At 42.2% G+C, this 15,717-nt stretch overlaps 1 protein-coding gene across 1 annotated transcript in view; it reads right to left on the bottom strand.

The window, feature by feature from the left end:
• LOC126191342 (cytochrome P450 6k1-like) overlaps positions 1-15,717 on the bottom strand; it is a 66,580-nt gene that overhangs the window by 38,658 nt on the left and 12,205 nt on the right. Inside the window, exon 3 of the mRNA XM_049932177.1 lies at positions 11,226-11,464. Coding sequence (XP_049788134.1) covers positions 11,226-11,464 — 239 coding nt within the window. The remainder of the gene's footprint in view (positions 1-11,225; positions 11,465-15,717) is intronic.

Genomic DNA, 15,717 nt, shown 5'->3' with positions numbered 1-15,717 from the left:
AATTTCCAGTTCTTGTAACAGTCCCTGAAAAGCTTCAATGTCGTCTTTGCAACGTCCTGCCAAAATAATATGTCGTAAATGTTCAGGCAGTTTGATTAAGCAAATGCGGATGAGTTCTGAGGGGCTGTATGGGTTTGACAGGTACTGATTCTTGTGCAACATGTCTTCAAAATATTTCACAAGACTGGAAAATTCAGATTGTTCAAAGTGTTTCATCATCATGATGCTATGTTTTACGCGGTCTTGTGTAGCTTGAGACCAATATGCTGAGAGGAAGGCATGGTAAAATTCTCCTTCACTGTGGCAATCGTGAATGACCGATCGCATTCTTACAGCTGGTTCATTCTCCAAGTAGCCACACATAAATTCTAATCTGTGTTCTAATGACCAGTTGGGAGGAAAACAATGAGAGAATTGATGGAGCCATGCTTGTGGATGAATGTCGTTGCCAGAATTCTTAAATGTTTTGAATTTACGTGTAGTAATGAACAGCTTATAGTCAAAATCATCATGTCGGCGAGTCACATATCGGTCATTGTTACGTCGTGTCGGCGGTTCCATCTCAAAATTCGGTGCACCTTGCCAATTTCTTTCATAATTACCGAAATGCTCTGTGTTATTATATTGTGGCTTTTCCGTATTTCTATGTCCCTCTTCCAGTATTGGGGCGCGAGTGTCCTCTGAAATACGTAATTCTTGTATCACCTGCGTCAACTGATCTTGTACTTCCCGGATTTCTCTTTTATACTGTGTATTAATTTGATTTTGATTTTGTTTGAATTTTCTTATTTGTTCATAGTCTTCTGTGTCAGTGAAGGCTACGGGTCTTGTGTCATTCAGATCATCATCTACCTTTGTAGATAAGTTAGTGACCTGATCCGAAAGTTCAGCTACTTTCTCCGATAGTGAACACATTTCCTCAGTGTGTTTTTCTGAACCAAGTTTCAGAGTGTCCATTTGTGTTGAAATCGAATCTACTGTGTTCTTTAAGTTTTCCTGAGTTTTTGCCAGTTGCGTAACCGAATCGGTAGATGCAACTGAGTCAATTTTAGCCCACAAGGTCTCATGATTTTCATGAACAATGGTTTGCAGTTCTTTTATGGCTGCTTCGTGATTCTGTAATACATTCTCATGACGCGAAAAAATAGGTTGAAAATGCTCACAAATTTGTGTTTTTACATCATTACAGACTTTCTGACATTTCGATTCTATTTTATGTAACTCAGTAGTTAAATCTTCACGTGTTTGTTCAAGCATATGTTCCACTGAGTCTAACTTTTGAAGCTTTTGTTCCATTGTGTCTAACTTTTGAAGCTTTTGCTGTGTTTGTCTCTGATTTTGTTCCATTGTGTCTAACTTTTGAAGATTCTGTTCCATTGTGTCTAACTTTAGAAGATTTTGTCCCATTTGTTGCATTAATTGTAATAACAATGCATTAGTGTCTAGAATCTGTTCCTCTACGCTTTTCGGTAGTGCATTTGCACCAGCAACATTCACATTTTGACAAGCAGAAAATGTGTCTTGACTCATTTGAGAAACCGGTGAGGACCCAAAACCGAAGTCTACAGTATTTGCAGTATTGTGTTCTGTCATTTCGGATTCCTGAGGCGAGCTGTTGCCGACCGATCGATTGATAATGCTTCCCTGTTCACTACCTGTTTCACTGCTTACGCCATTGTTTGACGCCCGCTCCATTTCCCTGTGCACAGTTACCAAATTACTACTTTGAACATTAGTTAACTCATTACATGGTGGGGCCAACACACTGCTTTCGTCTTCACTGTCATTTCTTAGTTTACTTTGGAGCCGAGTGTTACGTTTTTCACACGCCATTATTGTCACAATATTTCACACGATAACACAGAAAAGCACAATTTGAATAGCAAAAATAAGAGAACACATTAACATAGCACTGAAAATAATATCTAGTTAATTGCAGCTGCGAAATACTTGGTGCAAATCTACATGCATGCCACAACTGTTTTACAGTACAACAATGAAAGACTGCAACTACCAAGGAGATTCTCTCTACAATTACGCACTAGCAATAAACAAAATCTACACTAATTACACAAACTACAAGAAAAAAATCAGAAGATTCCAGTGAGGTATCCTAGGCTAAGGGTCGACATATGAAACGTCCCCTTTGAACAATTTTACATGTGAAACGTCCACTTAGAACAATTTTACATGTGAAACGTCCACTTAGAACAATTATACAAGCCTGTGCTTAACCTGACACACAATATTATTTAGCGCAACGCAATCTGACTTTCAATAACCCCTACAAATCAATGGCCCTGACTAACTTTAACCTATACCTTTTACAAATCACTTACCTCACAAAAATCTTCGCTACTCAAGCTACTGCAAAACAGCGAGCGCCACTACTGCCAGCTCAATAAAAGATTCAAACTACTGAAGGTACTAACTACTGATAGGGATAGTTAGCAAATGAAAGATATTAATAGAGAACAAACAATGTATTTACCTTAATATTCATAATTGACATTCAGTCTTACAGATTATCAAAACTCCGCCATCTCTCTCCCCACGTCCACCACTGCTGGCGGCTCACCTCCAACTGCCCAACGCAATCTGCTGTTCACATCCAGCTATAGCAGTTCATGACAACAATGGCAGGCAACAATGCAAACTAGCCACATACTGCACATAGCACAGCCAGTGATTTTCATACAGAGAGCGCTACGTGGCATTACCCATATAAAAATCTAAACAGCCTACTTACAACTGGAGAATAGCAAGAGGGGTTGATGGCTGAGGATGACCCAGTAGCAGCATGGAAATGAGTGGGAGTGCCTGTGTGGAAGATGCATAGTTCGTGAGACGTCATGAGGCTCTCCAAAACCCAAACCTGAGAACAAGCAGAAGTGAAGGCCTACAGTAAATTATGGGCATTGAAGTCTCCCACTAGGAAAAATGGTCGGAGGAATTTTTGTATAAGATCTGTGAAAGACTCAGTATGTGTTGCATCTTGTGAAGATAAATACAGCAAACAAACAGTGATCTTCTGACACACCAAAATTTCAACTGTAACTGCCTGTAGGCCAGCAGCCAAGAGAGGGAAAGGAGTGGTGCATGTTATTGACAAACATAGACCCCTGTCTAATTTCCAAGTAAAGTCATCGTTGCCATGGAGAATATAGCCCTGTAATACAGGGCATGATGCTTTAAAATGCGTTTCCTGTCAACAACCACATGGGAAATTCCTGTGACAGGAGTTTCAACAGAAGTGAGTCGACAAACGCAGTACTAGTGCTGACACTAACAACCTCCCCTTGCATGGCAGCGTTGGTTTTCTGAAAAGGCTTCTTAAGAGCTGAAGCAAAAGAGGTAGCGGGCATGGGGGGCAGCAGGCCTTAGGCATCTTTCGGCCTCACCATATGCGATGCGCTTTATAGTTTTAAACTTTTGTACCTTCTTTTTCTCAAGATATATGCTGCAGTCCCTACTCCAGACAGGGTGAACCCAAAAGCAATTAACCATTTCAAAGGAGAAGAAACTCCTACTTCGTGGGTGGTTCTACCAAGTAGCTTCTCCCATATGGTCCAGTGTAGTGTGCCCAAAGCGCTGGCATTTGAAACAGGGCACTGGCTTGGATAGATAAGGCCGCACATTTACATGAAGAAAACATGCCTTGACACACATTGGTAACTTCATACTACTGAAAGTGAGGCTGAAAGAGTGGATTTGATGAGATCACCATCTATCTTTTGTATGATATTCTGAATGTCACCAATACCTTCTTGGGCCTACTCAGCTTTTAATGTTTCTTTAGCAATGCTCATCAGATCCCTGCATGACACAATAGTTTGCTGTAGTTCAGAGTGGTGTATAGCTCGGTTTCAGTGGCATATTATCCATGGCTTTCCGCGTTCTGCCTATTTTTCAGTTGTTGGAAACTAGAGGTTTCGACCAACAGTGTCCCATTATGGATCCACTTGACAGATTTTAAAGTATCTGCCACACTCTCTAAGCTGGTTTGAGTGAGAAGTTTCTCAAAGCTTCCTTCTCTTCGTTTAAGTATGAAAAACACATTCTGGGCCAAAGCATAGGTTCTGCTACAAAAGACTTGCATACCCTGAAGAAATCTAGAACTTTGGGGCTCACCTAATAAGACCGCTGTAGAGACTGGGTGTTGATAGCTACAAGTGGCCCATCCGTTCTGCTGGGGTGGTGGAGGATAAAATTTCAAGGGTTCCACCTCGGTCACATGAGCAACTAGAATAGTAAGGGTCCTCTCACATAAAGTCCCACTGGCCTGAATAAGCCTTATACAACTGAGATGTGATAGTTCCTCAGTGGTTGCCCACTGACAACCACTCCACCTCAACAGCGTTGCATGTCATCAGCAGAGCGCAGCACACCTTGAGAGTGAGGGTTTTATAGAGGTTTTTACGACTCTCTTGCTGAGGGCGGTCAAGCCAAAATCCCCATTCCCAGTGGCACACAATGTACCATCATGGAGCCATAAGAAATTGGAATTTGTGATGAGGACTATGGTCCCAAACTACTGGGGTCATCAGTCTCTAGGCTTACACACTAATTAAAGTAATTGAACCTAAGTTATACTAAGGGCAATACACACATCCATGCCTGAGGGAAGACTCGAACCTCCTCCAACTTCTGGTCAAGTTTGTGTCCCATGCGTGTTCAGTGATGATTTGAGTAGCCATATCATCCTACTCTATGGGCCCCATGGTTCCTCTGCAAGGTCGAATTACAGGCAAAGAATCTGCTTGCTTATGAGATCCATCCCAAGGTACAATGCTTGTTTCCCAATGATGATGGCGGGTGTTCAGCGATGATTTGAGTAGCCATATCATCCTACTCTATGGGCCCCATGGTTCCTCTGCAAGGTCGCATTACAGGCAAAGAATCTGCTTGCTTATGAGATCCATCCCAAGGTACAATGCTTGTTCCCCAATGATGATGGCGGGTGTTCAGCGATGATTTGAGTAGCCATATCATCCTACTCTATGGGCCCCATGGTTCCTCTGCAAGGTCGCATTACAGGCAAAGAATCTGCTTGCTTATGAGATCCATCCCAAGGTACAATGCTTGTTCCCCAATGATGATGTTGTGCGAGATGATACTGCCCCATTCCCACAGCTTGTATTGGCCAGAACTGGTTTTGTGAGCAGGGGGGTGAATTTCACATCTCCCTGGCCACCACAGTGGCCACATTTCAATAGTATTGAGCCTTTGCTGACTGCTTTCGAGGGAAGAGAGCGTGATCATCGTTACCTGAGCTTGCCAGGGTTTTGTAGGAATAATGGTATAATACTATTTTGTAGAAATAAGGCGAATGAAAGCTATTTCGAATGCCAATGGTTTTCCTACACCTGTAATGTGTTGTGGAGACTCAACCAATGAGCGAGGTCTCTGAGCATGTGGAGAGAGCGAGATCGAAAGTGACACCACAGTATCCACTGGTTAGTTTGAAGCGAGTCTACACCTGTGGCTACACAGAATCCCCATGATACCGTGGTAATAAAAGCAGCAGCACTGGGTCAGCCTCATTGTAAGGATGGCGATTATTGGCGACTGCCTTGTTGGACCTGTGATCCTACATCAACGCTTCACAGGCGAGGTGTACAGAATTCTGCACTTCCTGCGTATGATCCTGCAGGAGGATGTTCTTTTGGTGGTGTGAAGGGCAATGTTGCCACTACGTGATGGTGCTCCACCCCACTGTCCTCTTTAGTGGCGGAGTTCAAACAGCTGTATAGACAAGAAATTCCCACTTGTCTGGTATGTTCTTAGGTGTGCTTTCAATGACTGAAACCTACAGAGTCAAAGATCGTTTAAGATTTCCACTATACCCACGTAATCGTTTTTACTTCCTAATTTCTCACGTATTGTTCGCTACACTTTGTGGCCTTTTAGCATAATCACCCTGAATTTAGTCTTGGGCATGACGTTGGATGTTCCATGAGGCTATTTGCAAACGATGCTGTGGCCTGCAGGCAGATGGTAATGCCGTAAGACTGTAGCGAAATGCAGGAAGATCTGCAGAGGATCAAAGATTGGTGCAGAGACTGGAGATTGAAACTGAATGTAAATAAATGTAGCGTATTGTGCAGAACTAAGTGAAGAGACCCATTGTGGTTCGGCCTATAATGGAATGGCCATAGAAAAGTGATTTTAGGATAAACAGGCACCACGCCTGTGATTTACTGACACTAGCTTAATGAAACGCAATTCAACCACGAAAGTAGGGGTTACAAAACTATTGTTTGACCATTTCTTAGGTATTGTTGATAGGTCTGGGCTGTTACCAAGTAGGATCATCAGAAGAGAGAGAGAGAGATGATCCAAAGAAGAGCAGCACATTTCTCCAGGGGCTCGTTCAGTTGGAGTGTGCATGACATATGTGAGTAGCAGGATAATGTAAGTTCTGGCGCACTCTGTTATTGCAAGGTACATACATTCAGAGACAAACTTGATTGGTTTATGACCATCTCACCGCTCCTTAATCTACTGTTCTTTTAACAGATTTATGACCACCTGTGGATAATCCATCCTTCTGAGAAGCCTCTCCCCTCCCCCTCCACCTTTCCCACCTCTCTGGGAAATCCCCTCACATTACAAGCACACCTTTGATATTAAATTAATGACTAATGATAAATTAATTAACCCTCCCCTATGGGAAATCCCCCATCTCTCACCCCCTCACCCTCTTTGAAACAAGCACACTTTCAGGCCTGAGTTAGTCGAAGAGTCTCATTCTGCTCTATTAAGCTGACTGACTAATGAATTAAATCAATAACCTTTTGTGTGGGACAGTTTCCCTTTGTAGGTACCGCTCCCTTCTGGAAATACTGATTGATTGGCTATTTGGTGGGAAATCAATTGCAATACATGGAATATTGTCTAAACAATTTCTGGCAGACAAGGTGATGTGTTGAATATTATTTATTAAAATAATTTATTGGATACATAGTGAGGTACAGAATATAGTTTATTTATTTAAAGAATTTTGTGGGAAATCATTTACAGCGTATAGAATATTGCTTAAACAGCTTCTGGTAGACAAGGCAATAGATTATATATTGTTTATTTGAAATGTATGAAATATAATTTATTTATTTAAAGAATTTGTCGAGAAATTGACTACACTATGGAATTCTATTTAAACAAATTGTGAGTGACAAGGCAGTGTGGAACATTTAAAAATATATTGCGCTTTTTAAATCTAACTGCACAAGGGATAGTGCCATGAGAGACTCACCACACATAATTACATTGTTACAGATCGCACTAAGCAAATCTGGTGAAAAAAAACTCCTGATCATGTCACTGACTTTCAATGCACCACGCATGCCACTGGTCAGGGACTACCAAAGCTGCTGGACCACACTAATCTTCTGCATATGAAGCATCAGGTAGTGGCACTCCTTTGAAATTTGATACCAGCTTCATTTCCTTCCCCTCTCCCTCTCCATTTCAAGTGGTTATGTCCTGTTTGTGTGAACCAATGTATGAAAACACACAATGACCAAGATGTCCTCCATAACCCTTCTCCCATCCCCCTCCCCTGCCCCCTTCGCCACCTATGGAGACCTGGCACTGGTAATCGGTATATACTCATATCACTCATCCAATTACACACAATCTCTCTAGATGCTTGCATGTTAAGGAGTTTAGCACTACTTTTGGTATATAGTACATGTGAGCCTGATACACTTGAGAGAATTGTGGGGATATAACAGACTATTAAGAAGAAGAAGAAACATATGAATTATGCATGATGGGACTCCAGATGGAAGGAGTTTGAAACATTTGTGTAGATAACTTGTGCCAACAAATCTGTAGAATTTTTGTAGCGTTTGGATTCAATATCAAGAAGCTACTGGGAAGACAGAAATGATCACAGAACATAAAGACAAATGCATAGGAGCATTGTGTAACATGTAAAATTACATGCCATGCTACTCTAAAAACATAAACAGAATACAATCTCTTCAACACCAACAACATCTGACAATCAAATGTGTACACAGAGATTGCAGTAGCTCACAAACCCCTGTCACTAACTTAGAATCACTGCAGTCATGAAACTGAAGACTCGATTTATATCCATGATGTGGCAGAGAAATGGAGTACTTCACGTACATCTTCGTTCATCTAGAGGAGGATGTTGAAAGAGGGTTTCCATCGATGGACATGATTCATCACACATGTGTTGGAAGTCCTCAGTTGACTGTGGTATGGAAAGGTTTGCTGTGAATGACGGCAGGTAGATAGCTCTTTAAGTCACATATAGAACCTGGTATTATATTTGAGCCAAATGCAAGTTATATCTCACAACTAATGCATCCTGAGAGAACAATGGAAAAAAGTAGAGAAATGCATGATAAATGACCTCTCTCCAGAATTCATCGTCAGCCTATCATTAAATCTACCTCATTACAATCCCTCTCAACGGATCACACCATCTACTTTCTATCATCCTTTAATGCAGATCCATCTCAGTTTAGAGGTAGATCATTCTCTTTTCCTTGAAAACATCAAAGACAGTAGTCAACTTGTACATATCCCTGTTACCTCAAAAAACATAGAGCATAGTTTTGCTAAAAAAACAAGCCATACAGAAACTGTTTGTGAGGTTTTTGTTAGCTGACACAGAATAGCTTTGATTGGTGGAGAGTACAGAGAAACACATTATAAATATCGTTTCTTAGAATTGAAAACATCTAAACAGTCTCTGCACGGGGTCAAACATTAATACATTCAGTAGATGTATATAACAGTCCCCCACCAGGTAATACAATGCTCTTTAGCTAACGTCACGTTATAAATATCTATATGCTGGTTGCCAATAACTTTGGGATCACACCTGGCCTTGTGATCCGACATACATAAATTTATTACTCAACATTTCGTGGTCATCCACGTTAAACAATCTATTCCAGCCATCGTATCGCTGTCTACGGAAAATAACTGTTTCTCTGGTTCCCAGTGCTTCCATGTAAACTTTTTCTCTTATTCCTCCTGCTGCCACATTCCTGTTCCTAAGTACAACAATTTTCCAGCATCAAGCAGACATGTAAGTACTCCCTCACTGTCCCTGAATTTCCCCACAGCCGGGCAATGTGGCCGAGAGGTTCTAGGCGCTTCATTCTGGAACTGCGCACACCGTTATGGTCGCAGATTCAAATCCTGCCTCGGGCATGGAAGTGTGTAATGTCCTTAGGTTACTTAGGTTTAAGTATTTCTATGTTCTAGGGGACTGATGAGCTCCAATGTTAAGTCCCATAGTGCTCATAGCCCCGCATTTTGGCGTATTTTCCCTCAATTCATACGTATTTTCCGACAATTTTCGTAATTTTACCGATTTTGTGTCACTTCTGCTCATGTGTTCATGACATCACTTTTCGCCACGTATTCTAAAACTGCTTGTAAATGTAGTACAGTGGTCAGTACCTAGTGCAACTAAGGTATTTGATATCAAAGGTATGCTTCTAGTGTCGAGGGATTTGCGAGAGGGTTGGGGAGGTGGAGGGAGAGGGGAAGCGGTGGAGGGGGTTTCTCAGAATGATGGATGATAACCAGTGGTCATAAATCAATTAACAGAACAATAGGTTAAGGGGAGGGTGAGGGGTCATAAATCAATCGAGTTTGCTCCTGAATGTAAGTAACCTGCACTAGTAAACTGCGCCAGAATATATACTTTGTATCACTGAGAGCATCACTGTTCATATTAAGAAGAGACGGCCGTCATACCTCCTCCCACATACGTCTCATGAAATGACCATAGGGAGAGAAATCGGAGCTCATAAGAGAGTTTATAGTGAGCGATTCTTGACTCGCACTATTTGCGAATGCAAAAGAGAAAGGGAAAAATGACAGGGGTACAAATGGTACTCTCCACCACACAATGTAAGCCGGCTTGAGGAGTATGGATGTAGATGTGACAATAGAGCTGAAATCCTACTTCGGATACTCATTCTCCAACATGCTATAAAAACATCATGTACATTACTTTTCTTGTGCTGAACCTAAAGCTAGTACAAGCATATAAACCAGTTCAAATGTTGCAAAGAGTTGCATGCAAAGGAAGTGACTCTCCATATTCTGTACTAAATTGTCTGCACACTAAATTGCCCTTCAGCCTAAACATACAGTATATAAATAATATTTTGGCAGGCTATCACGTCGTTATTATGACGAGTAGATGGCGTAGTGTTTTGAGCCGGTATCCTGGACTGCAGTTCAGTCCCCATCTCATATCCGTTTCGATTGACTGTTAAGACTTTTTGAGTCTCGTACATGCATAGAATGGGAAAATTACACACTATATGGCAACCTAACTGTGAGGGGACAGAGGGTGAATTTCTGTCGTAATCCTACATAGACTTCCAACGTGTACTGAAACGTTACTGTATAGTTTTATCCGTTGAATGGTGGCTGATCAGCTCCATGTGATCTAATAGCATCACAGAAAATGGGGATCTAGGCTCAAACGCAATTGTGAAATATGGATATGTAAGGGGAACACCCAATATAACTAAACGGTATTATTAAATAACGATGTCTTAATCCTTTCAGACCCATTGGCTTCCATTGTGTACATTAATGTTTACTGTGTCATCGCTGAAAAAGAAGTACTTTCCTCCAATGGAATCCTGAGGCACACATTTGTGAATATTCAGCCCTCTCATTATGGTCGAGCGCTGCCAGCTGTTGGGCATTACTATGAAAATATTAGGATGTCAAAGTAGCAATGTGCACCAGCTCGTCACCACTGGAATACACAGATGTGGTTGGTTCGATGTATTCCACTGTTGTTATTTTGCATGGTTACTACTGAATGGTCATTTTATTTACTACAACAGAGAATCTTTCACAATTAGTTATTTTAGTCCATAAAATGAAGCCAAGTCTACAAAGTATGTTTTGAAAATGGGTACATATTTTTGTAAAAATTTTCCTTCTAAAACCATTAAAAAATCGCCTAAGAGCATTACCACGCAAAGAAAAATTTTCCTTCCTTCAGAAACAATTCAGATCTGAAAGGGTTAAAGGAGCGATGATCGATTCTGAACCTATAGGCTCCAACAATGTTCAAACAGATTGTGCGCTTTGTCAGCATTCCCCACACAAGGAAAAATTCTCAAGCTTTCAAGAAACAGTTTTTTCATCAAGGATTCTTGATCTATAACAGAAAAGGGCTATCCACAGGTCGCACAACAGCTCACCTTAAACATGCCCTTCAGTTTGCCGGATGTGAACGTAGGGCTCAATTTGATTCTCAGCTGGCGCCACTTCTTTCCTGCCAGGAAAAATAGATGTTTGTTGAGAGGTTCTTCATCGTCGATGAACAGTCCCCTGTCGTGGAACGTCCCGAAATCCTTGATAAGGACGTGGCGAATGAGTTCAGGGTCACGGATAAGCAGCAGCGGTCGATGGAATCCGTAAAACCCGACGTACCTCTCTTCTGAAACGAAAACAGAGTACAGTTACGAATTAAATTAACGACAGATATCACCTCTGGGTAGTAACACATACATCCTACTACAATTATTGTCGTATTGACCCTCAGTCTTAAGTAGATCCACAGCTAAGACGACATGACGAGTGCGTGACATTTCTAAATGCAGACGTGCTCTGTGACGAGAGTCCCAGTAAACTTGGCCAGACTATGTTTGGCATGGGTTCGGCAACCCTGGTATCCCGTCAATGGTGGATTATCAGCTCTGCTTCATCTGTTAGGTGGGCAGGCAACGGGAATCTTGGCTTCATCTACATCTTCATCTACATGGATACTCTGCAAATCATATTTAAGTGCCTGGCAGATGGTTCATCGAACCACCTTCACAATTCTCTGTTATTCCAATCTCGTACAGCGCGCGGAAAGAATGAACACCTATATCTTTCCGTACGAGCTCTGATTTCCCTTATTTTACCGTGGAGATCGTTCCTCCCTATGTAGGTCGGTGTCAAAAGACTATTTTCGCATTCCGAGGAGAAAGTTGGTGATTGGAATTTCGTGAGAAGGTTCTGTCGCAACGAAAAAAGCCTTCTTTTATTGATGTCCAGCCCAAATCGTGAATCATTTCTTTGACACTCTCCCATATTTCATGTTAATACAAAACGTGTTGCCTTTCTTTGAACTTTTTCGATGTACACCGTCAGTCCTATGTGGTAAGAACCCCACACCGAGCAGCAGTATTCTAAAAGAGGACGGACAAGCTTAGTGTAGGCAGTCTCCTTAGTAGGTCTGTTACATTTTCAGTGTCCTGCGAATAAAACGCAGTCTTTCTGTAGCCTTCCCCACAACATTTTCTATGTGTTCCTTCCAATTTAAGTTGTTCATAATTATAATACCTGGGTACTTAGTTGAATTTACGGCTTTTAAAAAAAAATTTTAAATGGCTCTGAGCACTATGGGACTTAACATCTGTGGTCATCAGTCCCCTAGAACTTAGAACTACTCAAACCTAACTAACCTAAGGACATCACACACATCCACGCCCGAGGCAGGATTCGAACCTGCGACCGTAGCGGCCGCGCGGTTCCGGACTGAGCGCCTAGAACCGCTAGACCACCGCGGCCGGCTACGGCTTTTAGATTAGACTGATTTATCGTGTAACCGAAGTTTAACGAGTTCCTTTTAGCACTCATGTGGATGACCTCACACTTTTCGTTATTTAGGGTCAACTGCCACTTTTCGCACCATTCAGATATCTTTTCCAAATCGATATAGCGTCAGCACTAGAAATCTTTACAAAGGTAGAAAAAAATCTCAATGAGTGCTAAATGGCAGAGGAGCGGGCGACTGCTGAGGACAAACAGTTGTCATGGAATTCCCTTCGGCCAGTAACCTGATATCTGTTCAAAGAAGCTTACTGTGGTAGTTGGGTGCGCAGTAAGCACTATAACTTCCTCTAAAAAGCCTGTTACAGGTTCGGGTGGCTTGTTGGACAGTGCAACAAACGTAATCTCGTGGGCTGCTTACCGCCAGAAAAATTTTCGCATAATTCAGAAAACAATGATAATGGAAAGTCACCTGTCAAAATGTGTTATACGTTGTGAAACAAGAGCAAAAAAAAACATGTATAAAATTTCGTATCTGTATATATAAATAACATTCAGTACAGCACGAACTGCGAATTCCATGTGGCGATTGTCCTTATAAAAGCTAAATGATTGGAAAATTGCTCTATCGTGATGAAGTTTTTCAGTACCCTAGATTACAACAAAGCAGACACGCCGTGCTAAAAAAAAAAAAAAAAAAAAAAAAGTATGAATAAAGGTAGACAGTGAGCAGCATACGGCAGCATACGGCAGATACCATCCACCTCTTAATACGGACCTACGTTTCCGTCTCGTTAAGATATTTTAAATGCCAAATCTTAGTACAGCAACTGTGGCGTCTAACGATCAAGCTACATGTCATTAATCTAGCAGGCAGCTCCAAAAACAGTGAAGTGATGTTAATCTTCTGCACAATATCTTAAGTACACAGGTAAAGTGAGTAGTTACCCACCTACTCGAAGGAGACAAAGATCTAAGGTCCTGAAAAATACTGCAGCATATTACTTTTTTCGAGCTAGAAAGGCCATCGAAGCTCTGCAGCCGCTATCCATCGCAATTTCTATCACAGAAACGGTCACAAAATGCATGTAAGAAGTTTCTGTATCCACATAAGCACACTGGCAAATGGCGAAGGCAATGCCACATGCTCCTCTAAGTAAAACTGCGAATGGAAAATCAGTTCGTGAAACGTCAGGGTACAGCGTTCCAGAGTCAGTAGGCATGACTGGCAATGTCGAGAGACTCAGGGCGATGTGGAAGGAGAAATTTACTAAGTTTTCGGAATTAAGAACTGGATGGTTTCCGACAGGAATTGAAATTTACCCGAACACCTCTTTTTTCTCATCATTCTATGAAAGTGTGTTCGCCATGCTGCGATGTCCTCCCTCTCAACCAGAAATATTCTATTTTTAATTTTTTTTAATGGAAGCTAACATTTTCGTTTTTCTTCTTGACAGAATTGAGCTACGTTATTTATTGACACTTATTCATCTGAGCAAACTCTTCGATAACGTATATTTACATGATGACTAACCATTTCAGAAGCTCAGAATATGCAGAGTTAGTAACGGAGGATGACTGTACAATGCCGTGTCACGTGCGTTGGTCATGTACTGCGGAGTACTGTCAAACACCTTCTGTCCGGTCTGCACTAAACAAAGCTTGGTCTTGCCTTCTGCCGTCGACTACTGTAAAGCGAGGTTATTACTAACTTGACATGTAGCTAATCTAAAGTAAACCTGATAAAGAGACGAGATGAAGTGAGTAAACAAGCAGACAGATAAAAGAGCAGCGAGACTGGTGCGGCGCTAAGCGCGGTAGGTACCCAAGGGGGGGTGGGGGGCACTGGGAGGACGCCCTCCAGGCCTTCGCCACGGGGAAAAACCGTGCACTTACTTCTATGCTCTGTGATCACGGGTCACCGAGGAGGCGGCGTGTGATGCCGTCCATCTCTCTCAGCAGCAGGCGGCCCCCTGGGCCGTGCTGTTGCTGTTGGTGAATACGCGGGGACTGCGAGGTGAGCCGGCAGTCACGTGGCCAACAACAAGGTGTCTGTAGCGTCACCGCGGGCGATTTTCCCCAGGAGAGTGGACGTTGCAATTCAGTGTGAGGTTGGGGGCGGGGGGTGGGGGTGGGGGGAGGTGGGGGGGGGGGGAAATACTCAAAGACCGCAGGTTACTTCACAGTTGCTGCGCAAGTGTGCGTACTAATAAAGGGTGTGGAACAGGCAGCAGCACCACACGAAAAAGAGAAACGAAACGAGACGAGGAGGTTCGTCTAAACACCCCGTCTGTACACATACAATACATTAGGTACCGACGGTGGAAACTATAGACCTACCAGCTACTTTTAAAAGTTATAACTTCAAAATGGCTTGAGGTGAGCGACAGGGTGACAGTCGAAAAAACTGGACTTTTTTTTATTGCGGTATCAGAAGGTATATAGATTGAAGAATTATTCCCCAAAATATTATGCGCGAACTTTAAAAAGTTACGATTCTGTGAGCGTTCGAAGCCCAGAATTCACTGCAGGCCTCAGCGAAAGAGGTCCGGTTCCACGCGTACACTTCCTATTTATACCGATTTGAGTAAACCTCTTTGGTTGGAGCGTTGTTTGTGCGGTTTTACTCGAAATGTGAACGAAACTTTCAGTAGTCTTATTTGGAGATGCGCTCCAAAAATAACATGAAGCCGAAGCGAAATTGTCAACGTCGCTTCAAATTTGCCCGTATGTCTATTCAGTGTAGGTCCTTCTGCATTAATGCACGTGGTAAATGCCCTTCAAATCAAAACTGGCAAAGGAATTCGCCGATTCTGTAAAGACAGAGACGCCAGCGGCGATGCACTCAGTGACGAAGAGGGCTTTGAGGACGTAAGTGAGGGCTTATTAGGTCAAAGTAGGAGAAAGCGGCCATCCACTAGCCAGGGCGATAGTTATTACTGACGAGGAGTCGATGCTATCCCTTAAGTTTCAAGCTTTTCCCCTTTTTTGTATGATAAATACTTGTCAAACTTCAAAGGCGGTTTTCTCAAGCGGCCATCCACTAGCTGGAGCGATCGTTATTACGGACCAGGAATTGATGATATCCCTTAAGTTTCAAGATTTGTCCGTTTTTTATATGATAAATACTTGTCAAACTTTAAACGCGGTTTT

This window comes from Schistocerca cancellata, chromosome 6 (genome assembly GCF_023864275.1).
Source record: "Schistocerca cancellata isolate TAMUIC-IGC-003103 chromosome 6, iqSchCanc2.1, whole genome shotgun sequence".
In the NCBI taxonomy this organism is placed as follows: Eukaryota; Metazoa; Arthropoda; class Insecta; order Orthoptera; family Acrididae; genus Schistocerca; species Schistocerca cancellata.
Note: the sequence above shows the minus strand (reverse complement) of the source record. Positions and strands in the feature narration are given on the sequence as shown.